This window comes from Theropithecus gelada, chromosome 7b (assembly GCF_003255815.1).
Source record: "Theropithecus gelada isolate Dixy chromosome 7b, Tgel_1.0, whole genome shotgun sequence".
Taxonomy (NCBI): Eukaryota; Metazoa; Chordata; class Mammalia; order Primates; family Cercopithecidae; genus Theropithecus; species Theropithecus gelada.
The window spans coordinates 2,316,737-2,342,647 of NC_037675.1; the positions used below are offsets into that span (position 1 = coordinate 2,316,737).

General features: G+C 48.4%; 1 protein-coding gene across 2 annotated transcripts in view; it reads left to right on the forward strand.

The window, feature by feature from the left end:
- The first annotated feature begins 1,155 nt into the window (after positions 1 to 1,155).
- HOMER2 (homer scaffold protein 2) overlaps positions 1,156 to 25,911 on the forward strand; it is a 99,005-nt gene continuing 74,249 nt past the window's right edge. For both annotated transcript variants that reach the window (XM_025392963.1, XM_025392964.1), the window contains exon 1: positions 1,156 to 1,364. In XM_025392963.1, coding sequence (XP_025248748.1) covers positions 1,360 to 1,364 — 5 coding nt within the window. In that variant the 5' untranslated portion in view covers positions 1,156 to 1,359. The remainder of the gene's footprint in view (positions 1,365 to 25,911) is intronic.

Sequence of the window (25,911 nt, forward strand, 5' to 3'; positions counted from 1 at the left end):
TTTTTTTTTTTTTTTTTTTTTTTTGTATTTTTAGTAGAGATGGGGTTTCACCGTGTTAGCCAGGATGGGCTCGATCTCCTGACCTCGTGATTTGCCCGCCTTGGCCTCCCAAAGTGCTGGGATTACAGGCGTGAGCCACCGCACCCAGCCAATTTTTGTATTTTTAATAGAGGCAGGGTTTCACCATGTTGGCCAGGCTGGTCGCGAACTCCTGACTGCAAATGATCCACCCACCTCGGTCTTCCAAAGTGATAGGGTTACAAGTGTGTGCCATCGCGCCCGGCCTGCCTCTTTTTTACTGTCCTGAGATGCCAGGCTTATGTGGGCAGTGTTTTCTCAGCAGAAGATGATCCCGTGGAAGGCCCGGGGGGATGAAGAGTAGGTTAGTCCCAGTGCCAGCCTTTGGTAGAAACTCAGGACCTGATAGGTAGAAAGGGGACAAAGAGAGCCTGCTCTTCTTCAAGTTCTACTTTTGCCATCCTAATTCCCCTTGCTCTAAGGATAAAACCAAGCTTGATGAAGTCTCCTTAAAACTGGCCCTTCAGGTGGGAGCCCTCATCTCATTTTTATCCAGGAAAGAGCCCAGAGCACCTGCCGCGGGCTGTAGGCTCTTCTCTGCCACACTGGCTTCTGGAATTTCACAGTGGCGTTTACCTTAAGGCCACTCGGCCGGGCAACTGGCAGGAAGATGAAGGTGGGCTTTAAGGAGGGGCACAGCTATGCCCATCTCAGACTCTGGAGACCCGAACGAACTCTAATCTGAATGTGTGACCTTGGGCAAATCACTTACCCTCCCCAGGCCTCGGTTTCCTTATCTGCAAAGTAAAGGTAGCCCCAAAGTCCCCACCAGGTGCGAATGGGACTTACGTCCATCAGGCAGGATGTTGGTGGCACTGCGCCAGGCCCCCGGGTCGGCGTGGGGCGGGGGCGCGCCAACGCGGGGCCGTCACCGAGGACTGGGTGGCCCGGGAGAAAAGCGGCGACTGCGCGGCGGCGCGGGGGACGGCGCACACACTGCTGTGCCCCCCGCCTCTTGGCTCGCTGCCGCGGCCCGGGGGCCACGAGGTTACGTAAGGAGCCGGGCGGGAAGGGCGGGGCGGGCACCGCCCCAGCGCGGCCGCCCAGCCCGCGGTGGCCCAGCCCCCGCCCGCCCGCGCCTGGCGGCGGTGGCGGCGGTGGCGGCGGCGGCAGCGGCAGCGGCAGCAGTGGCAGCCGCGCAGCCCTGCGGAATGGAGCGGCGCCGGGGCTGAGCCGGGCGCGCACGGGCCGCCGCATGTGCCGCGCGGGGAGCGGCTCTCTAGCGGGCGGAGAGCGAGCGCGAAAGGCCCCGTCGGAGCGGCCGCCGGAGCAGCGCCGGAGATGGGGTGAGTGAGCCCGCGCCGCGCGCTGTCCGCGCGCCCCTCCGGAGGGACTGCGGGGCCGCGGCTCGCGTCCCCGGGCTCGGAGCCTCCGGGCGGGCCGGCCCCCGCCTCCCCAAGCCGGAGCGAGCGCACACTCGGCGCCCGGGAGCCTGGGGCCACCTGACCCGCGCCTTCCGCCGGGGCGCTCGGACACGCGGCAGGGGCACCCTGGCCTGGGCGCGGAGCCCATGGCCCTTCCCCTCCCATACAGCCTGGGCGCGGGGGCACCTGACGGGGACCGGTGCCCTGGCCGGCCTCCTGCCGCGGCCATTCCGCGGTCTCTTCGCCCCTGGGAACGATCAACTCCAGGGCCTGTGTAAGTCTAAGCAGTTTGTCGTTCTCCACGTTTGGATTTATTACAAGCAAAATATAAATCGAAGTTTTCCTGGAAATAATCAAATAATAATAAACCTTCAGCGTAGGAATAGTGGACTTTGGATCTGCTTTGAGATGCTGAAGATGATGCAAGTCTATAAGGAACCTAGGTGAGGCTTCAGTCTTTGAAACAACTGAGTAGATGCTCAGGAGGGAAGTTGAAATACTCTGTCGAAGTGACTAATGCTTCTGAGTATGTAAAGTAATTTAAGCTCTCTCCGAGCAGTAGGCTCTGTGAGTCTAGGAGCCACTGTGCTAATAGCACAATAACTCCTTACATCTGCTCACCCTATTTGGGCACACGTTGATGGTTTGCCATACGTATTCAGGGGACACTTATGCCCACTTTACAGATGAGGAAACTGAGGCCCAAAGTAGTTCGGTGACTTCCCCCAGGCTGTGTAGCTGATGAGCATTTGTGTAGCAGGAGGACACTTAGTCGGCAGTGGCAAGGCCACTGCCTGACATGTGGGCATGGAGGTGGGCAAGTGAACCAGAGTTCCTAAATCTCTCTATTCCCTGCTGCTGAGCCCAGCATTCTTCCAGCAGCCCTTCGCAGGACTCAAATGCTTCTGCTCTGAGGGTCTAGAGATCTTGCTTTCCTGTTTGGGATGGGTGGGGCCTGGGAAGGCAAGAGTGAAGTGTAAGGAGCAAGATTATCCTGGTGCCCTGGCTCAGCCCCCCTGGGTCTGTAGCTTTCTTGCACCATACTCCAGGTAAGTTTCTGGAGTCATTTTGCCTGGTAAGCCTTAGCCATGGGAGCTGCAGAGTGTGTGAGGGGATCAGAGGCAGGCCAAGAGGAATTTTGAGGAATGGAAGTATGAGGGCTGTGGGCCAACATGAACTGGACATGACAGAGGTGGGTGACAGAGAGGAGGAAGCGAGATGGGCAGTGAGAGCTGAAGAAGTTTGCTTACATTGAGGAGATTTCACATGAACAGCAACTGTAGGTGATTTTACCCAGAGGCACCCAAGCTGGCAGGCCGTATTTCTGTAACATTTCCAGTGAGTCTTCAGTGAACTGTGAAAAGGCTGATCTTTGAGCAGTGGGAGCCTTTGAGGTTCTCAGATTTCATACTTTAAAAAAATGTACAGGGAAAAAGGAGTTGGCAAATGTAAGGTCTCAGGATGGAAGATAAAAGGGATCCGGTAATTTTAACTCTCTCTCTGGCCCTCCCTCCCCCTGACCAACACAAAACCAATCCATCATACTTGTGTGATCAAAAACAAATACTGAAACTCTGTGGTTGAGATCAAATAGTTCTGTGGAAATGAAAATGTTTACTTATAAAACCTTAAAGAAAATGTGAAAAAATAATTTTTGTGGAGAAGCAGGGAGGAGACGCTTGGGGATTTTGTTTAAACACAGAATATGTCTTTCATGTAATTTTAACATCATCCAATAAGTGTATATATTACTTACTTCTTGTAGGTGAAGGCTGGTTTGTAACTCCTACCTACCTCTGCCATTTTTAATAGATCCATGTCTTCTATTATTTATGTGAAAATACAAACCATGGTCATAAATTGAGATGCAGCTAAGGGCTGGGGAAGCAGTTCAGACAGGAGAGTGGAGGGAGCCGTTTTAACTGAAAATAGAACCAATGTCATCCTTTCTGAGAGTTGTGTAGGATGGAGGGGGAAGAACTTTTTGAAAGGGCAGCTAGTAGGAAACCTTGCTGGAATCCTACAGCTTTGTCATGGTTCTGCTGTGTAGACAGTACTAGGATTTAAGGGGAAAAAAACCAAACTGAGTTTACCTCCCCCCCGCCACTTGAGATGCTTCTTCTCCTTCAAATGTTCACTACCATTTCCTACTTCTCTTCTGCGACATGTTCTGTGTTAAGTGTGGTCTCCAGTGAGTTTGTGTTCCTACTCCCTAAGGCAACTATTTCATACCTGTTCCCCTTTCCAGACCTCTCCCCTTCCTATGCACACCCCTGGCTTCCCTTTCGATTGACAAGATAGGCACTTTTGACCAAGGGAATGTCTTCATTTTGCCGCCACCTAGTCTAGTATGCAGCTGCTGCTACCTTCTCCTACCTGCCTGCTGTGCTGGATGGCCAGTACCTCATCTCTTCCTACTAGAGGTCCCATCTTCTGGAGTAGCGTCCATTCCATCCCTTCCTCTTCCCATCTTTTCTCTCCTTCCTAACCTCCTTTCTCTCCTTCCTAACCACTTTTCTCTCTGGGGTCTTCTCCATCAGTATAGGAGCATACATCTGTCCAACAGAACTTTCTGCACTGCTGGAAATGTTTTGTATCTGCGTGGCAGCCACCAGCACATGTGGTTATTGGACACTTGAAATGTGGTTGTTGAGACTGAGGACCTGAATTTTTAACTTAATCTAAATTTAAATAGCCACATGTAGCCAGTGGCCACCATATTGGATAGCATAGCTTTAGTTTCTCTCATCTTAAAAAGGAGCTCTCCCTCCCTCCTACATCCCTCTCCTGTTTCACTTCTTTGCTCTTCTTCACCTGAAAACACCTCAAAAGATACGTCCAAACCCACTGGCTCCATTCACTTTCTCCTGCCATTTGTTCACTCTCCACACTCTACAGTCTGGCTTCTGCCTCACCTCTGCACCAAAACAGGGTCTTGGGTAGCCAGGGGGCTGCCAGATATCTGCCTCACCTCACTTCACGTCTCTCTCAGCAGCATTCCTCACAAATGACCACTCCCTCTCCTCAAAACAACACCCCTCTCAGCTCCTCTGGCCCCACTGTTTCCTGCTTTTCTTCTTACTCCTAATCATCGGGTTGCCCAGGGACTGGTCCTGGTTCCTTTTCTCTGTCCACACTGTCTTCCTAGGTAATACTGTCCCACCCCCAACTCCTCCCCACTCTCCCATGGCTTCAAATGCCATCTATATGCCCATGATGCCCATGCTTTAATTTCTAGCTCAAATCTTTTTTGGAGCTTCTGACTCTTGTCCATACATGGAGCTCTTGATATGCCTTCCAATTCTCACCTTCCTTCCATCTTCCCCATCCCAGTCAGTGGCCCTACCACGCACTCATTTGCCAAGAGTCATCCTTGAGTCCTCTTCCCCACCTCTCACATGCAGGTTCTCAGTCTCTTGTGTGTTCTACTTCCAGGATATATCTGGAGTGCATTCACCTCGCCCCATAGCCATAGTTCCCACTCTAGCCACCATCACCTCCTTCCTAACAGGCCCCCCAGTATCCACTCTGGGTTGTCTGCAGTCCATTTTTCACACAGGAGCCTAAGTGACCAGCTTTTAAAGTCATAAATCAGCTCATGTAATTCCTCTTTTTAAATACCTCCTGCTGACCAGGCACTGGCTCAGCTCCCCCTGCCATGCTACTATGTCCCTCACTGTGTTCTGCTAACATAGATCTCCTTCCCTTTTCTTGCCCTACCTGAGATCCTTGCACTTGCTGTTTCCTCTGCCTGGAATTCTCTTACTTTCCTCTTTCCTTTCAGACTTTGGCCTCAGGGTCACCCGTTCAGGGTCTTTCCTGCCATCCTGTCTAGAGCACTCACCTCCAGAACTCTTTAACCCAGCCCCACTTTTTTTTCTTTTTTCTTTTTCTTTTTTTTTTTTTTTTGAGACAGCGTCTCCCTGTGTCACCCAGGCTGGAGTGCCGTGGTGTGATCTCTGCTCACTGCAACCTCTGCCTCCTGGGTTCAAATGATTCTCATGCCTCAGCTTCCTGAGTAGCTGGGATTATAGGCATGTGCCATCACACCCAGCTAATTCTTTTGTTGTTGTTGTTGTTGTTTTTGTTGTTTATTTTTTTTGAGACAGAGTCTCGCTCTGTTGCCCAGGCTACTGGAGCGCAGTGGCCAGATCTCAGCTCACTGCAACCTCCGCCTCCCGGGTTCCCGCCATTCTCCTGCCTCAGCCTCCTGAGTAGCTGGGACTACAGGCGCCCGCCACCTTGCCTGGCTAGTTTTTTGTATTTTTTAGTAGAAACAGGGTTTCACCGTGTTAGCCAGGATGGTCTGGATCTCCTGACCTCGTGATCCGCCCGTCTCGGCCTCCCAAAGTGCTGGGATTACAGGCTTGAGCCACCGTGCCCGGTTGTTGTTTTTTGAGACAGAGTCTCACTCTGTTGCCCAGGCTGGAGTGCAGTGGCGGGATCTCGACTCACTGCAAGCTCCACCTCCTGGATTCACACCATTGTCCTGCCTCAGACTACAGGCGCCTGCCACCACACCAGCTACTTTTTTGTATTTTTAGTAGAGACAGGGTTTCACTGTGTTATCCAGGATGGTCTCCATCTCCTGACCTCAAGATCTGCCCGCCTCAGCCTCCCAAAGTGCTGGGATTACAGGCGTGAGCCACCGTGCCTGGCCATACCCAGCTAATTCTTTTGTATTTTTAGTAGAGATGGGGTTTTACCATGTTGGCCTGGTTGGTCTTGAACTCTTGGCCTCAAGTGATCTGCCCACCTCAGCCTCCCAAAGTGCTTGGCCCCAGCCTTACCTTTGTTTCCTATAATTGCTCACCACAGCATGCCAATAAGCATGCAGGTGTTATTTACTTATTTATAATCTGTCTTCCCCCAGTAGCATCCCAAAAGGATAGGGCCTTATCTTTTTCACGTGTGTATTCCAACACCTAGCACAGTGCCTGGCACCAAATAGGCCTCCAGTAAATAATTTTTGATTGAGTTAATGCTTGAATGTTGTCGGCAGCCTTGCTTGGATGGAAGTTGTGATAATTTGGGGGTTAACTTTTGTATAGCTTGCTTAATTGGGAGTTGCAAGGGACAAGAGAGAAAGAGATCACGTTTGGATGCAGTTTTAACACTAAAGCAAACCAGTTAGCTTTTATTGTGACATGGGTTAATTTTCGGGCTGTCTGCTGTCATTTGAGTACTGGGGTTGTAAATTACCTTTTTACTCTCCTGCAAAAGACTAACGGAAAAGCCAGCTTGTCTACTGTTGTGACTTTTAGCTGATTTTGTCAGTGTTTACAAATAAGATCTACTGTATTGCTGTTTGGCTTCATTTTACACTCATTTATTTTGTTCAGCCAAGATTACCTTGCCATGTACGGGTGCCACAATCTTGGTTATCTAACACCTTGGGCTGCCTTTTGGTAGTCTATACCGATTAACTTTCTTTTGATGTTCATTCATTCCTTCTTCTTTAATTTTCCATTCCTCCTGAATCACACCAGACTCTGTAGTCCCAACAAATTATAGGGCTGTTCTTTGGGGTGTGAGTTGACTACAGTAGACATAGTCTCTCAGATATGTTGAGGTGAGTTTGTCTTCTCTTGGTCCTGTGGGTTTGTTAAACTTCACTTTCTAATGTTCCTTCTGTCCGTACATTGGTAAGGCGGTTGGCAAGTGCTGTGGGGATCCAGAGATGAGCAAACCCACTAGTTAGTTCCTGCCCTTGGGGAGTTTATATTTTAGAAAGGGAGATAAACTACATACACAAGGACCAGCTTTATATGTGAAATGCTGTGAGAGTAAACACAATGTTATAATCCATTGGGTGTCACAGGTGGTGGTGGAGGGGTGCTCATCTATTTGGGGAATTGAGGAAAGATGCTGTGGTACATTGTGGGGAGGACAGATGCTGTGGCACACTGATAGTTACACAACCATCCTCCTTACTGTCCGAATTGGAAGAATACACAGAATTTGGAATGGAGTAGGCACTAAATAAGTAGATATTGAATGAGTGTATAAATAGGTGTGAATGAATATTCTCTTTTGGTTGACTTGCTTTGTTGTTGTTTTTTTAGTAAAATACACGGTTTATTAGATAGCAATAGGATAACGAAGGGGACTAGAGGATGTTGCAGTGGGATAGAGATTTTAGATGGGGATCCAGTTAGAAGACTTCACTGAGAAGGAGGCATTAAAGAGCTGAAAGAAGGAGGAGAGTGAGCCGTGGAGGTGTCTAAGGGAGGTGTTTCTGGCAGTGTGAATACTGTGAATATTCTATTCAGTGTGAATAGTGTGAACAGCAGGTGTAAAGGCCCTGAGGCAGGGGCATGCCTGGCTTTTTCAAGAAATAATGAGGAAGCTAGTATGGCTGGAGCAGAGCGAGCTAGAGAGAGCATGAAGGTGAAGAGGTCAGGGAGGTAGCAATGGCCAGACCAGTCTTTGGGTTGACTTTTACTTTGGGAAGATGCCATCATTCTTGTTGGAAACTGCCCTGAAGTTTCTGGTCCGAGGGTTGTTAGGAAAGAATAGAGGCATGTTTGCTGCTCGCGCAGTTCCCTGGAGGAGGACACTGAGCAGAGCACATAGTTTATTTTTGTCTAATAGACTCAGCGATTAGTGTAAATTATTAGGTTTCTTTTCTGGAATGGCTCCTGAGGAACTTAAGAGTTAAATGTGTGGTGACCCTTAGCAGATTTATCAGACCTCATCCATTACCTTTATTTCTAGCTCAGTGTGATGGCCCTACCCTTGTTTTGTCTTTACCCTTTATCATCTACCACTTTTTTTTTTTAATTTTTTTTGAGACGGAGTCTCACTCTGTTGCCCAGGCTGGAGTGCAATGGTGCGATTTTGGCTCACTGCATCCTCCGCCTCTTGGGTTCAAGTGATTCTCCTGCCTCAGCCTCCCGAATAGTTGGGACTACAGGCACCTGCCACAACGCCCGGCTAATTTTTTGTATTTTTAGTAGAAATGGGATTTCACCCTGTTAGCCAGGATGGTCTCGATCTCCTGACCTCATGATCTGCCCACCTCAGCCTCCCAAAGTGCTGGGATTACAGGCATGAGCCACTGTGCCTGGCCATCTACCACTTTTTTTTTCTTTTTTAAAACCAAAGGAAAATAACTTTGCTTTTTTCTAATTATAAAAAAACTACATGTTTATACTGAAAAATAACAGCATAAAGAAGGAAGTGAAAATTACTTGTCATCCCACGTCTTAGGGATAACCTCCATCAGCATTTCAATGTCTGCCTTTGTACTTTTTTCCACGTATATATGTCTGTGTGTGTCTAGATGTATGTCTACATAGAGCAAGTCTATTTTTAACAAAATGCAATCATTTTATACATCTGTTTTGTAACATAATTTTTCCAACTTAAAATATCTTTAGTGGACATCTTTACATGCCAATAACTATAAAAATGCCTCATCATTTAAATACACACCTACTTCTAATTTGTCATTTTGCTAATCTTATACATCTTTGTAAACCTATTTAAATCCTTTCTGGAACAAGACAGGCTCTTTTTCCTTCTTTTTTTCTTTTTTTTTTTTTTTTTTTTAAGACATATTAACAATTTCTTAAAGCAGTTGTTTGCTTAAAATGAATTCCTGAAGGAAAGAAATGGTAGAGGAGACCAAGATCATAATTAACATTGGGTAATTTGCGGTGCCTGTGTAATTTGGGTGAGTCATGGCTACTTAGTGAATCTTGGTAAGAACATCAAGGATTCATCATTGTTGCTAAGGGTGGTTGGTGGACCGAGACCCAGCTGCTCAGATTGTTTCTCCTTGTTTGGAAATATCAGGGCAGAGTAATTCTGCTTTAAGACTTGGATGAGAAGGTTCTTTGCAAGCAGAAAGCACCCATGACCATACCTCGAAGGCCCCCTTTTGCTTCGATGGCTCTTTGGTATATATCACACCCCCTCCTTCAAAGAGAATTCCCCCAGTGAGCTGGTTGGCAGGGATGTATACCAAAGGAAGGACATTATATTTCCTGCTTTAGTATGAAGGGAAATTTAAAATGTTTTAAAAATAATAAACCCTGGGCCGGGCGCGGTGGCTCAAGCCTGTAATCCCAGCACTTTGGGAGGCCGAGGCGGGCGGATCACGAGGTCAGGAGATCGAGACCATCCTGGCTAACATGGTGAAACCCCGTCTCTACTAAAAATACAAAAAACTAGCCGGGCGTGGTGGCGGGCGCCTGTAGTCCCAGCTACTTGGAGGCTGAGGCAGGAGAATGGCCTGAACCTGGGAGGCGGAGCTTGCAGTGAGCCGAGATCGCGCCACTGCACTCCAGCCTGGGTGACACAGCGCGAGACTCCGTCTCAAAAAAAAAAAAAAAAAAAAAAAAAAAAAAAAATAATAAACCCTGGGCAAATCCACTGAAATGTCGCCACAGCCTGCACAAACATCTAAAACCTTTGGAAAAAGAACTTCCCTTTGGTGCATGGGGTGGGGCTGAGGGCATGGACCCCTTTTCCATTTGACAAGAAAAACTTTTTTCACCTTTGTCAAATGTGAGCAGCAGTCAAATAGCATATTTACAATAGAGAAAAGACATTTTTCTGAGTGTTAGAAATCTGTGGTGTATGAAGTCCTGACTTTATAGATCTTGAGAATTAGACTTTGTTTTTTTCCCCCCAGGGTGAAAATAAATTGAGCAAAAAGAAGCATTGTGAGGAATTGGGGCAAAAAGCTTCTAATTTGCATTGGTTTTGATCCACTGGTCTTTTAAGCACTGCTTGTTATGTGTCTGCATTTTCTAGGTATTGTGCACACAGGCTGCCCCCAAGTCGTATTTATAGGTTTGGAGGTGAGAGCTGGCATCATGATCCAGTTTCCTAGCGGGGTGCGTTTTGTGTGGGAAGAGCGGCAGGATGGGAGCCTCTGAATGCATGATGAAGACTCCAGTAGTTCTGCCACCAGAGTGCTGTTAGTCATATGGTATCATTCTGGTAGAATTTATTTAAATTATATTTCAAATTAGCTTGTTAGAATAAAAATACGCTTGTGGGGAACACATTTAGACATTTGTCAAAGACTAGAGAGATTTTTTAAAAAAATTTTTATTCATAAGCCTGGTTGATAGTCTTATTATTATTCCTCTGAGGAATTGGAGATGGTAGAGTCCCCACCCCTGTGCAGACAAGCTTAGGATAAGGCTTTACCACCAGCCACAAGAGTCAGGCTAAGAGCCATGTATTAAAAAGAAGCCCTGAGTATACAAGTAGCTCCCAGTCAAAGGAGGGCTGAAGTGAAGGCGAGTCCCAGCTATGCAGGGGCTCTAGGTGGCCCCTTTCTTTGCCTTGCCTGGGGAAATCTCTGTTTAGATCACCAGTGAGGGACAGGCTGAGTCCAGTCTGCCTTTAGTCCTCCTTTTGCTCTGGGGGTAATCTTGTCTATGGGTTATGGGGTGGGCGGTGTCCACAGGGACCTGGTGAGTGAGGAATATTGCAGACCCCACTGCCTGGGCAATGGATCCCTTTTGGGGTCTCTAATTGGGAAAGCTTTTAATTGGAGTTTTTAGATAAGGGGAAAAAAGGAGAGTTGTTTTGGCTTGTGTCCTGCAGGAGCTGGTGACAGAGAGGGTCCTCATGGGGAAGAGGAATGGAGCCTCTTCCAGGATGCTCCAAAGACAAGGAAAAGTAGCTCCCAGTGGAGGTGGCATCAAGGCACATTTCAGCTCACTTGGTATGAGGAAGAGCTCTCTAACTCCATGTGGACTGAGCGTAGACTCAGCTGTCTCAGTGGAGAGTGCATTGTCATGGAGTACTGTTGGTTGTGGGGGCTGGGAAGGATGGTTAAACACATACAGCTCAAGCCCCAGCCCTCCTCACCCTCACTGGCTGTGTGAGCTTAGATGAGATATTTTCTCTCTCTAAGCTTCACTGTCCTCATCTAGTAAATGATTGAGGTGATTAAATAGAAAATGTGTATAAAGCATTTAGTACAGTGCTGGACACATAAATACTCAATAAATGGTGGTCAAGTTTATCATCATTATCATTACCACTGCCATCATTTCTTCTTTGGGTGAGAAGTTAGCCCTTTGGGCACCCGGTGGAATTAGGTGGTTGGGGATGACATGTGCCTCCATTCCCTCATCCTTAATCCCCTTGGGCATTGTCTGAGTCTTCAGCCACTCTGTGCAGCTGCCTTCGAGACTACCCAGTCACTCTGCTCCCAGTCCTGAGCAGTGCCAGAGTTGGCTTCCAGTCATCAGGTGACTCAGGCAATCTGAGACTTGCCCTGTGAAATATTGCCTCATGTTGCTAAGCCTCTCAGGTGGTGTGGGTGGAGGAATGTCAGCAGCCAGAGGATTGTGAAGGCCAGGAGAGTGAGCTGACCCATGTATATCAACAAGAAAGCCAGTCTGCCAACCAGTTGCTTTTACAGGGAGGTGCAAGTGTGGACAAAGTGGCATCAGACTAGGGATTTGTGTTGCCGGTCAGGGAGCCCTTCACTGATTATTTGTATATGCATTCACTCATTCATTCAACAGTGACCTACCTGTGTCAAGCATTGCCGTGGGTGCTCGGAACACAATGATGGACATCAGTGGCTCTAGGATGCTTACAGGCTAGTGGAGAAGTTGGACATGAAGTAAACACTGCCCAATGGATGGGCATTGGGGGATGTTGTACCAGGGGCCGTGTGGACTAGTCAGTAGTTTCAGGGTCCCTGTATGTCTCTGGACTCCCATCCTTACATGGATCTGAATTCCTTTTTGATCACCCTTCATCGGTTCATCAGCTCTTACCTTTCTTGCTCCTTTGGCCAATGACCGTCACCTGAATGTTGAGCACCTTCTCTGGGCTAGACACAAGGAAGACAGGTCATAAGACAGAGTCCCTGCCTTCCTGAGGGAGATGGCTGGTGAGCAGGTAATTAGGGCAATGAGATAAGTCTGTTATTGAAATATGAACATGGATACATGCTTAACTCTGTAAGAAGTTAGAGAAGACTTCCTGAAGGGGGTGACATCCAAGCTAAGTCTTGAAGGATAAAGAGGAGTTTCTCAGGCAGACCAAATGAGGAACAGGGCATTTAGGCAGAGGGTTGCCCAAGGGAAGTAGTAAAGTATGGGGCTCAAGAACAGGGACCCTGGACCCAGTCTTTGTCTGGCCATTCACTGCCTGTGTGACTGGAGCAATGTACTGATCTTCTTTGAGATTCCATTTCTTCATCTGTGAAATAAGAATAATAATAGTATTATACCAGTGTTGTAGGGTTGTTGTAAGGATTAAACACCCATGTTGATTCACATTAGCTATTAATAATAGGCATGGAGATGCAAAAGAATGTGGAGAAGAAGGTGAATGTGGAGAAGGGCTTGGGAAGGTATAGGCATGAAGGAGAGACCTTTGGGTTAAGGTGTTGGGACTTAATCCTGTGAGTGGCAGGGAGCCAGCTATAGGTGAGGCTGGAGGTCAGGGGAACAGATTGTCCTGGTGTCGAAGAATGAGGCCTGACCTGGGCATCAAGCAGTGGACTTGGAGAGGAAGAGGTGACTTGGGGTGGGAGGCAGGAACGCACTATAATGTATGGACTTCGGTCTGTAGGCAGTAAGGGAACATTTTCAGTTTTGAAGGAAGAATAATGCTTGTTTTAGGAATTTTTTTTTTTTTTTTTTTTTTTTTTTTTGACACAGACTCTCACTCTGTCGCCCAGGCTAGAGTGCAGTGGCGCGATCTCAGCTCACTGCAAGCTCCGCCTCTCGGGTTCACGCCATTCTCCTGCCTTAGCCTCCCGAGTAGCTGGGACTGACTACAGGCGCCTGCCACCGCGCCCGGCTAATTTTTGTGTTTTTAGTAGAGATGGGGTTTCACAGTGTTAGCCAGGCTGGTCTCGATCTCCTGACCTCGTGATCCGCCTGCCTCAGCCTCCCAAAGTGCTGGCATTACAAGCATGAGCCGCCACACCCAGCCCATGCACAGCTAATTTTTTATGTTTTGTAGAGATAGGGTTGCACTGTGTTGCCCAGGCTGGTCTTGATCTCCTGAGCAATCCTCCCGCCTCACAGTTCTTTCATATATAGTTGCTAAATGAGGACACAATTAAGCTATCATTTAATGGTAGGTTGGAGTCACTATGGAGAGTGCTGTCTATGCAATATCTCATTTAAGTCTCACAACAACCTCCCCATTTTCTCTTTTTTTTTTTTTTTTTTTTTTACTATACTTTTAAGTTCTAGGGTACATGTGCACAACGTGCAGCTTTGTTACATATGTATACATGTGCCATGTTGGTGTGCTGCACCCATTAACTCGTCATTTACATTAGGTATATCTCCTAAGGCTATCCCTCCCCCCTACACCCACCCCACAACAGGCCCCAGTGTGTGATTATCCCCTTCCTGTGTCCAAGTGTTCTCATTGTTCAGTTCCCACCTATGAGTGAGAACATGCGGTGTTTGGTTTTCTGTCCTTGCAATAGTTTGCTGAGAATGATGGTTTCCAGCTTCATCCATGTCCCTACAAAGGACATGAACTCATCCTTTTTTATGGCTGCATAGTATTCCATGGTATATATGTGCCACATTTTCTTAATCTAGTCTATCATTGATGGACATTTAGACAAGTGTCCAAATTTTCATAGTTGAAGAAACTGGGTTTAAGAGATTCAGTAGCCTACCAAAGCTGTCGGTCAGGACATGTCAGAGTTGGAAACCAAGCTTGGGCATATCTGAGAGCAAAATTCACTTTCTTTTTTGTTGTTGAGACAGAGTCTTGCTCTGTCATCCAGGCTGCAGTGCAGTGGCGCAATCTCGGCTCGATGCAACCTCCGCCTCCCAGGTTCAAGCGATCCTGCTACCTCAGTCCCCTGAGTAGCTGGGACTACAGGAATGCACCACCACACCTGGCTATTTTTTTTTTTTTTTTTTTGTATTTTTAGTAGAGACAGGGTTTTGCCATGTTGGCCAGGCTGGTCTTGAACTTCTAGCCTCAAGTGATCTGCCCACCTTGCCCTCCCAAAGTGTTGGGATTACAGGCATGAGCCACCGTGCCTGACCAAAATTCCTGTTCTTTTTTATTATTATTATTTTTTTTGAGACGGAGTCTCGCTCTGTAGCCCAGGCTGGAGTGCAGTGGCGTGCGATCTCAGCTCACTGCAAGCTCTGCTTCCTGGGTTCACGCCATTCTCCTGCCTCAGCCTCCCGAGTAGCTGGGACTATAGGTGCCTGCCACCAAGCCCAGCTAATTTTTTGTATTTTTAGTAGAGATGGGGTTTCACCATGTTAGCCAGGATGGTCTCGATCTTCTGACCTTGTGATCCGCCCGCCTCAGCCTCCCAAAGTGCTAGGATTACACGTGTGAGCCCCCGCACCTGGCCCCAGAATTCCTGTTCTTAAGATGCACTTTCTGGAGGCCAAAGCTCCCATTAGAGTCCTGTGGTGGATGGACTCCACTCTTGGTTGTTAACATGAGAGAATGGGAGAGGCTGAGTTACCACTGACGTGTATGTTTCTAGGCTGTGCGGCTGATAGTGGTGATGTGGACAGATTGGGAATGTAAGAGGAGATGCGGTTCTTTTGGGGAAAATGAGAGTTTAGTTTTGGGTGGATATGGTGACATTCCACTCGTCCAGGCTATCCATAGCAAGTATAAATTCAGTTCTAACACTCAACAGTTCAGATAGAGTCAGAGATACAGATTTGGGAGCCATCACCTCTAAGATGGATTTGACCTCCTAAGGAGAAAGAAAGTCAAGAAGGATAAAGATGGAACTCTGGCCAAGGCCTGCAATTGGAGGGAAGGAAAATAAGCCGGTGAATGAGACTGAGAGGTGATGAGACTCAGAGGAAGGCTGGAGGAGAGAGGGGTTGCAGAAGCCAGGAAAGAGAAGGCTGAAAAGGGGAGCATCCTCAACAAGGTCAGAGGGCTCAGAGAGCTAAGAGGAGGCGGGGGGATTGAGACTGTTAAGTACCCCTATGGGAGCAGGAGCATTAGGGCACTGAGGGAGTTTGAGAGAAGCCTCAGCCAAATGTGAAAACACAAATCCATTTGCAGGCAAAATGCATTTAAGAAGTGAGTATGTGAGGAGCAGGTGGAGAAGTCTAGCTGATGGTGAAGGTAGCTTGAAAGTGAGTCAGGGTAGAAGGACCATTGATGTTTGTTTCATAAGCTGAGGATGTTGGGAGTCTAAGGGTAAAGAAAAGGGGAGATTGAGCATCTTAGAGAAGGATGAGAGGCAGTGAGGTTGGAGGAAGGAGGCAACTAGAGGAAGACCTGAAGAGGAGTGCAACATCCTCAGACACCAGGCAAGGTGCAGGTGTAGAGGCATTTTGAGACTGTGGCCAGAAGAGGGGTGTGGGAGCTTGATCAGCTGGCATTTTCTTTTTCTGGGGGTGAACGGTGTCTTGCTCTGTCACCCAGGCTGGAGTGCAGTGGCATGATCTCAACTCACTGCAACCTCCGCCTCCTGGGTTCAAGCAGTTCTCCTGCTTAGCCTCCCGAGTAGCTGGGATTACAGGTGTGTACCACCATGCCCGGTTAATTTTTGTATTTTTTTAGTAGAGACGGGGTTTCGCCATGTTGGCCAGGCTGGTCTCAAACTCCTGACCTCAGGTGATCCGCCTGCCTCGGCCTCCCAAAGTGCTGGGATTACAGGCATGAGCCATCACGCCCAGCTGAGCTGGCATTTTCTTCTCTGTGTGAGATAAGGGATTGATTGAGAACTGGAGGGTAGATCAAGAAGGAAAATGGGTTGATAAAGCTGGTTGTAGGGTTGGAGCGGGGAGTGAGCTGAGACAAATACTGACTAGGGAATAGCCTTCGGGGACCAGTTGAAGATTGAAGACTGTGACTTTGTAAAAGTGCCAGTGGCCACTGGTAGATGATGTGCCAACATGCCAAGCGACCAGGAAGTGAGAACAGATGCAAGCAGTCCCAGACCCAGAAGGTGGGTGCACAGGGACAGCCACCCTGATCAGACTCGGAATGCTTTGCCATCCACAGCCCTGGGCACACCATGTGGGAGGAGGGGGAGCCTGCTCTGTCTCCATCGGTCACCTCTTTACCCTCACTTCTCTGAGTTGCCAGTCACTGTTCTGTTGTTAATAATTCTTCCAGACCCTTTCTGAAAAATGCATTAAAATTCTCACCAGCATGACCACTTTGAGTAATGAGATCTGTAAGTTTATTAACCTCTGTGAGAAGTGGATTTTCTTGCTCCATGGGAGCGGATAATCTCTTGGAGGGAACGAACATTAATGTGCTGACCTGGAGGGCAGAGGCAGTGTGGGGGTGGCTTATCTGTGTCCCTCCCCACTCTCTGACTTAATGTGTGTCTCATGGAACTCAGGGAATATGGGCTGATTGCTTCTACACATCACTGTCCCTCAGCCCACTCAATCCAGCAGCAGCCCAAAGTTAGAGAAATCAAACCATAACAAAATCCAAGTTTCTGTCACTGAGTCTCATTCACTAAGTTTGAGAAGGGGAAAGCTGAAGGTGAGAGCATGAAGTCTTATGCAGAGAAGAATGTCTAGACTGTGTGTCATTCACAGTGGCTTGGGAACTCATTGGAGTTGGGAGGGGCAGCAGGATATTTGCTGTATGACTGTGTTGAAACACATCCTCTGTCATCTGAATGTTGGCCTTCAAATGTGCACATGTCATGGATATTTGACATAAGCTAAGTAGTGATGATTCATGGCTTCATCCTCATTAGTTGATATTTCAAGCCTGCTATAACCTAACCGAACCCAACAGTCTTGTATGTACCCTGAATATTTTTGGTCCAGGCCCCTCTATGTTGTTTAGCACATAAAACATTTAATTATCGTATGAAGTTATAATCTGTTATAATCTGTGACTCCCCCACCCTTGGCCTTCCAGACCAGCTCTGTCTAATAGAAATAGGAGAGCTGGTTGGGCATGGTGGTTGATGCCTGTAATCCCAGCACTTTGGGAGGCCGAGGCAGGTGGATCACTTGAGCTTAGGTGTTCATGTAGAAACCCCATCTCTACAAAAACGAAAACAAAAACTAGCTAGGCATGGTGGCATGCACCTTCTGTCCCAGCTCCTCGGGAGGTTGAGGTGGGAGGATCGCTTGAATCTGGGAGACGGAGGTTGCAGTGAGCTGAGATCGCACCACTGCAGTCCAGTCTGGGTGACAGAGCGAGACTCTGTCTCAAAAAAAAAAAAAAGAAAAAGAAAGAAAGAAAATAGGAGAACCATGTGTTTTCTAGTATCCACATTAAAAGAGTGACAAGAAACAAGTGAAATTAACATTTTAATCCAATATACCAAAAATAGTATTTCAACATGTAATCAATGGTGAGCAAAACAGACACCATCCCTCTCTGTGTGGAATTTACATTCTAGTGAGGAAGACAGTTCCACCTGTCCCTGGCTCCTCCCCTGAAAACACAACCTGTAAATGGATCCACAAATAAAATAACTGCAGGTTGTGCTCAGTGCCAGAGGGAAAGAAGCAAGGCTGAGACCGACTTTAGAATGTGTGGTTGTGAGATGCCCCTCTGAAGAGGTGGTGACATTTAAGATGCAACCACATGTGCAGAAAGGGAGCAGAGCGTTGTAGGTGGAGGGAAGAACAGGTGCAAAGACTGCAAGTAGGAAGGAGATGTCTGGAATGTTTGAGAGACTGAAGTCAGACCAGCAGGGCGGGATTGCAGCGAGTGAGGGGAGGGCATCCTGTCTCAGATTGAAGAAAGACGTACGCGAGGACGAAATTGAACTGAGGCATGGACTGGCAGTTTTATTTGATGGGCAGTATGATTGAATAAGAGTGAAAGGTTTTAGTACGGCTGCAGCATGATCCTTCTTCAGATTTAAGAAGAGCACACTGCTGCTCTGTGGGGGATGCAGTGGAAGGGGACAAGAGTTGAAGGAAGCAAAGAGACCCATCGAAGGTCTCCAGGTCAAAGCAGTTCCTGGCTGAGGCTGAGAAGGTCGCAGAGGAGACAGAAGTGGGTGGGTTCTACAGAAGGCTTGCAGATGGATTTGTGAGAACTTTCAGATGGATGAGATGTGGCATTAGGGGTGAGGGAGAGGGAGGGAATAAAGAAGACCCCTTTGGTTTTTGGGTTATGCCACTAGGAGATGTGAGGAAGCCTGGAGGAGGAGCAAGTTAGGATTGGGATGTGGGAGTCAAATTTAGCATCAGCAGGTTCAGGTTGAAGGGGTGAGTAGAGGTGGAGCTGAGGAGGAGGCAGGTAATTGTATGAATCTGGGGCTCAGCTTAGAGGTCAGCTGGGAAAACTCTAGTGAGGTCACCCAGGGAGGGAGGGTAGGCAGGGGAGAGGGCTCAGGACTGAGCATGCAACACCCATCCTTTAGGTGGCCGTAGAGGAGGAGGAACCAGCAGAGAAGATAGAGGAGGAGTGGCCAGTGAGGTGTGGTGGCCTCAGGGTGGCCAGTGGAGAAGTGTCCCAAGCAGGAGAGTTTGGGCATTGGTTTGAGCGCTGCTGAGCCCCATCCATGTTGAGATGGGTCCGGGAGCCAGGTGGGTTGGAAGGTGAGTGCGAGGCTGGGGAGCAGCGTTGTGTAGACCACATTTTGAAGAAGTTGACTGTTAAGGGAGCAGAGAAATAGAACCATAGCATGAGAGGCTGCAGGTGCAGAAAGAAGCATTGAAGGCAGGAGATGCAGCAGGCGAGGTGTGAGGGGAGCGCTACCCGGTTGAAGGCAGGGGGCAGAGCAGCCCAGGCCTTAAGAAGATGAGAGGCTGTGGTTCAGAGCACCAGGGAAGGAGGCCACCGTGATGGAGATGCAGGCGGGACTGGTGTGGTGAGAAGACAGAGTTCCCATCGTGGCTCCTCTTTCCCATCTGAAGTATGAAGCAGGGTCATCAGCAGAGAGCGGGAATGGGGGACAGGGCGTGGGAAGCTGGAGGAGAAGGTGATGTGAAACTGTTGTCTGGGAATGAGCGGCAAGCCTACCAGAGAAACACAGGCCTGCCGGCCACTGCAGAGTGACAGTTTGAGGTCAGAGAACATGAATTTAAAGTGAAACTTGTCCACCCTGTTTTGACCTTGCCCAGTGGCTTGGGTGTGGGCGTAAAGGAAGCAGATGGCAGAAGACATCAGGCTGGGGTTCAGCCAGGCTTGGCGGGGGCAGGATCCACTGGGGATTGGTAACCATGAGAGACCATGGGATGGGCATGAGCCCTCCCAGGAAGAAAGGCAGGCCAGGAGGTGGCCAGTGGAGAGGGGAAGTAAATCAGTGGCCTGGAGGTCTCTGCAAGGTGGGAAATGTGTGTGCAGGGGGCTGGGAGGATGGGCAGTGGGGGCGGGAAGCAAGGGATCTGCAGCTCATGTTTTAGGGTGATGGAGGATTCCAGGGTATGGCTGTGGGTGAGGGTCACTAAAGGAGCATGGGGAAGGAGGCATTGGAGTGAAAGAGGCTGAGGAACTGAGTCCAGGGTGTTGAGGGTTATCCCTGTGGATGGTGACAGGTGGTGGGTGGAAGAGGAGGCTGGGCCAGGAGCTGAAGCACTTGGTGGATGGCAGAAAGTAACGTGGAGGCAGGCAAAGGTGGGTGGGAGCAGGTGGCTGAATGACCTCGCCTCCAGGACACACAGGAACCGCATGATGGGGGCCACCAGGATACCCTTCCCCCTCCCTTTCTGTTCTGCATATGTGGGGGGTGGTCGGGAGTGTTGCCCTCAGGGACTCACTGGTTTCCAGTAAGCCATGAAAGTGAAGGGAGTGTTCTGGCCAGGGGTACTGAGGCCTGCTCATTTCCAGAAGGATTTCCCCTGAGTGTGGGAGGATAGGGAGCGGGAAGGACCGGCTCAGATTTGGGAATATCCAGAGCAGGGAGGACCCTGTGTGATGCTGGGTGGCAGGGAAAGTGTGGTGTCTGCCTCTTCCCAAGGTAGAGTGATGGCACCTATTCATGTCTTGAGCATGGGGAGTGGGGCGGGTCTTTTGTGAGTGTGAGAGAGACTTGGGGATTTCGAGTGGAAGGTGAGCTCCCTGTGAGTCAGCCCTGGTGATGTGATTGCCGGGATGCTGCCTAAAACTCTGAAGACCTTAGTGAAGTATGAAAGCACTGTAAGAAAGGAGGCAGTGGGCCTGCCCTGCTCCCATCTAGAACCCTGCGTTTGGTTTTGGGTACCAGAGGTCCCCTGAGTATAGATGTGTGGAAGGACATTTGGAGGAGAGAACGCAGAGCAGGAGGGATCTGGGCATGTTTCTGTGAGAATGATGAGAAGGCGGGGTTCTTGGCTGGGTGCAGTGGCTCACACCTGTAAACCTAGCACTTTGGGAGGCTAAGGTGGGAGGATTGCTTGAAGCCACAAGTTCGAGATCAGCCTGGGGTGACATAGTGAGACTTCTTCCCTACCAGTCATTTTTGTTTGTTTGTTTATTTGTTTGCTTTTTTAAATCAGCTGGGCATGGTGGCATGCACGTGTAGTCCCAGCTACTCAGGAGACTGAGGCAGGAGGACTACTTGAGCCCAGGAGGGTCAAGGCTGCAGTGAGCCATGATTGCACCACTGCACTCCATCCTGGACAACAGAGCAAGATCCTATCTCAAGGAAGGGTTCTTAATGTGGGATGTGGGGTCTCTGAACACTCCTGCCTGTCCTGTGGAGATTGGTAGATAAGTGTGTGCTTTTCTGGGGACGATGTCCATAGTTTTTTTAAATCAGATTTTCAAAGGGATCCTTGATCCAAAGGAGATTAGCACCACCTGTTTAAAGGACTTGGGCATACTTAACCTAGAGAAGGGACAACTTGAGCTGACAGTGAGGGCACGGGGAGGAGACAGCCACCCCCCTGTAGATTACCAGCTGCCATTTGTGGTGGGGAGCTTGCTCTGTGCCGACCCACCTGGCAGGGCTCAGATCAGTGGGAGGGAGCCCAGCTTTGGCTCTGTGTGGGCATCTGAGGGAGCCTAAGAGCACTTCTCACAGTTGGGGTGTGCACAGGGCAAGAGGCGGGAGGAGAGAGCCTGTGATGCCGCCAAAAGGTTTGTCCAAATCTTGTTCTGACGAGTGAACAGCTTTGAGCATTGCTGGGTTTTCCTCGTCCTCAGGGAGAATATCTTGAGGGCCGAGCTTTGTGGGAGTGATGAAGCCCCTGTGGAGGCTCAGGGGTGCGGCTCAGGAGACAGCGCATTAATTTTCATCTTAGGGAGTGCACCCTCAGCTTGTCTTGGGACCTCAATTACTCTTCTGTGGTGTGAGAATACTGTTCCGTATGACATTGCCTTGCGGGGTGGTGGGTAGCTCTTCCCCACATCTTTTTTTTTCTTTTCTTTTCTTTTTTTTTTTTTTTTGAGACAGAGTCTTGCTTTGTTGCCGAGGCCCAGGCTGGAGTGCAGTGGTGTGATCTTGGCTCACTGCAACCTCCAGCTCCCAGGTTCAAGTGATTCTCCTGCCTGAGCCTTCCAAGTAGCTGGGACTACAGGTGCACACCACCATGCCTGGCTGATTTTTGTATTTTTAGTAGAGACAAGGTTTTGCCATGTTGGCCAGGCTAGTCTCAAACTCCTGACCTCAAGTGATCCACCCTCCTCGGCCTCCCCAAGTGCTGGGATTACAGACGTGAGCCACTAAGCCGGCCGTCTTCCTCACATCTTACTCGGGGTGCGGGGGGGTGAGCTCCCTCACTTGCCCACCTAGATGGTCTCTGACACTGGGCTGTGTTCCATAATATGGACGGAGTTGGGTGAGAAGAGTGCTGAGTTAGGCTCCCCAGGCCTGGGTTTTGAGCACAGCTTTATCTCGTAGAAGGAGTCCTGTCTTACCCTCACCCAGTGTGTTCCTAGTGATGGTTAGGGCTCCTATCTTTCTTTGGCACCAACAGAATCAGATTCAGTAAATTTAAAGTGACTCCCGTGAGACAGAACTGCTGGTTAATTGAGTTTGACTTTGTGAGAGTGTCCTCTCTTTTTCTTTTCTTCTGTCAGGGTTGTTTTTTTTTTTTTTTTTTTTTTTGAGACGGAGTCTTGCTCTGTCGACCAGGCTGGAGTGCAGTGGCTCAATCTTGGCTCACAGCAACCTCTGCCTTCCGGGTTCAAGCGATTCTGCTGCGTCAGCCTTCTGAGTAGCTGGGACTACAGGCGTATGCCACCACAACCAACTAATTTTTTGTATTTTTAGTAGAGACAGGGTTTCACCATGTTAGCCAGGATGGTCTCGATCTCCTGACCTCATGATCTGCCTGCCCTGGCCTCCCACAGTGTTGGGATTATAGGCGTGAGCCACTGTGTGCGGTTTTTTTTTTTTTTTTTTTTTTTTTTAAAGCAGGCTTGCTTCACCAAGGATGAAGTATTCTGAAAAACTGGAATTGGAATCCCACAGCCTGATTGAAAGCCATATCACTGGCTTCAAGGGAGGGAGCTAAAAAAAGCCACTCCTTGGCTTCTCCCATGAATTTTAAATGTTCTGAAAGCTTTGCCTTGAGAAGGAAACAATGCCTCATGCCTTAAATAATTAAGTGGAGTATACTAAGAATGGCAGTGTCAGCCCAGGCTGGTCACACTGTGGCCCCAGGGGGCCTCTCTCTCAAGGGCAGAGCTCTGTGGGTGCTCGCCGAGGTTGTCCTCATAGCAAAAATTGGTGCAGTTTCAAATACTGCCTTTTAGGCATTTGGTGAAATTGGCATAACCCTGGAATTGTCATAAAAGAGGATGAAGGTGGCATGTGGTAGAATGCAAGCTTTTTTTTTTTTTTTTTTTAAATTCACAGTCTTGTTCTGTCGTTCAGGCTAGAGTGTAGTGGCTAGATCCCGGCTCTGTGTGGGCATCTGAGGGAGCCCAAGAGCACCTCTCACAGGCGGGGTGTGCACAGGGCAGAAGTTGCACAAGGCATACTGCAACCTCCGCCTCCTGGGTTCAAGCGATTCTCCTGCCTTAGCCTTCCAAGTAGCTGGGATTACAGGTGCCCGCCACCACAGCCGGCTAACTTTGGTAGTTTTAGTAGAGACAGGGTTTCACTATGTTGGCCAGGCTGGTCTCAAACTCCAGACCTCAAGTGATCTACCCGCCTCAGCCTCCCAAAGTTCTTGGATTACAGGCATGAGCCACCACACCCAGCCAGAATGCAAGTTTTCTGCTGAGAGGCTGCATCTGTCAGCTGTTTGTATCAGACCTGTGAATTCTTAGCTGGCCTTAATTTGCCCCTCCACTGACACATGACTGTCCATGTGGGATGACTGTGGGCCAGGCCCAAGTCTGTATCCTCCCAACAACTATAGTATTGGCAGTGGTTTCTCTGTACACTTGGTGGAAACTTCTGGAGAATCTGTGCAGGGAAAAGGCTACTTTATCTTCAGGCAGAAGACCCTCCCTTCAGGGGCAGTGATGGCATCTTAGAGATGCTTCCTGGCTGTCTGTGCACTCTGTGATTGCACAGGACACTTACCTCTGAGGCCGCAGGATGGCATGCCGTACAGACGTCAGGTCATGCCAGGCGGTCCTTGTGGTATCTTCCGCGGTTTCTGTGGAAGAGCGAGTTCTGCCGGGGTAACTAATACTTATTGACTCCCTTTATACGGTATTTCATTTAAGCTTCACATTTTGTGGATAAACTAGAGGTTAGAGAGGTGGAGTGACTTGATTAAGGTTACACAGCGAGCACACAGAGTGGAGCTGGTAGTTACATGTGTGGTCTGACCCTAAGACATGTCACCCAGAGGGTCACATTTTGTGAGACTTTTATAGTTCCATGAGAAAAACAGCCTTTATTTCAAAAGTACAACTTGAAGTCTAAAACCAAAAGCAGAGATGTGCCTCAGAAAAGCTGTGTTAGGCTGGGTGTGGTGGCTCACGCCTGTAATCCCAGCACTTTGGGAGGACGAGGCAGGCAGATCACTGAGGTTCGGAGTTCAAGACCAGCCTGACCAACATGGAGAAACCCCATCTCTACTAAAAATACAAAATTAGCCGGGCGTGGTAGCACATGCCTTTAATCCCAGCTACTCAGGAGGCTGAGGTAGGAGAATCGCTTGAACCTGGCAGGGAGGTTACAGTGAGCCAAGATCCTGCCACTGCACTTCAGCCTGGGCAACAAGAATGAAACTCCGTCTCAAAAAAAAAAACAACAAAAACCAAAAAACTGTGTTAACATACCTGTAACAGGGTGGAGGCTAGTAGTGGAGGCTTCCTTTGATGTCTTTTTTTTTTTTTTTTGATAGAGTTTCACTCTGTCACCCAGGCTGAGTGTGCAGTGACGCGATCTCGGCTCACTGCAATCTCCACCTCCTGGGTTCAAGTGATTCTCTTGCCTCATTCTCCCAAGCAGCTGGGATTACAGGTGTGTACCACTATACCTGACTAATTTTTGTAGTTTTAGTAGAGACGGGGTTTCTCTATATTGGCCAGGCTGGTCTTGAACTCCTGACCTCAGGTGATCCACTGGCCTTGTCCTCCCAAAGTGCTGGGATTACAGGCATGAGCCATCGTGCCCGGCCTCCTACAGATTTCTTTTGCCCAGAACGTGCTAAGCCGTTTTCGTTGTCTTCCCTTTCTCATCCATCCATCTATCTTCCAGCTTCTCCCTGGCCCTTTTTCTCAGGTTTCAGTAGAGGTTCTCAGAATGACTTAGTTCTTTGATCCTGTTGGATTGTATGTTACGATCACTTCTATGAAGGCATTACTCAGATTACATGATAGGAATCTGAATCTCAAATAAGTTAAGCCTGTTAGGCTGGGTCTATGATCGGTTGTATTGATACTAATCTTGACACACAGCAGGGTTGTAAGCTCTCCAAAGCCCACATTGCTGCTCACCCTCTTTTTGGCCTTCACACTTTAAATGGTCGTCTGCATTGTTGATTGTCTCAAAGATGTATGACAGCTTTTTTTTTTTTTTTTTTTTTTAGTTTTTAGTTTTTTGCCAGTTGTTGCAGCTGTTTTGTTGTAGCTGGGGCTCTTCTGGCTGTAATAGGATTCATCTGTTGGGAATGTGAGAGGAAAGGTGCTTTTGTGATACGGTTTTCAGGACTGGTTTCTCAAATCAAACAGCACTTTACCTCCATGGAAGTTGGGAGTTTCAAGCTCCTCTATCCTAGGTGAGACGTGAGACTGACTTTGAGAAGTGAAATTTGGTTCTTTATGCATCTTACAAAAATCAGTTGTTTGATTTATTTATATGCCCTTTTTCTTGGAGCAAGTCTACCCATTAAAGGCTAAACTAACCTAGTAAATAACGAATGCAGCTTGATGAGGAAGTTACAGACTAAAATTATGATCTGAACCTAGATAGGCTCTTGTTAAGTGTTTATTGCTAGTTATTCATGGTCATGGTCTTTTAGGTAATCTGTTTTTATTTTTTATTTGCTTTTGTTTTCTAACCAAAAGAGAGCTGGAGTAGGTAATCTGTTTTTAGAATGAAAAATTTTATGAAGTCTTTGGAACTGTTCTTGGTAACAGGTAAAATCCATTTCCCTCTACATCCATGCGATTAAATATTTGCATGGCAGGAACAGAAACCAGTCTATGTGCTCAGACCTCTCATGTTCTAAGGGTTTCCAATGTTTTGTGCTTGGGGTTA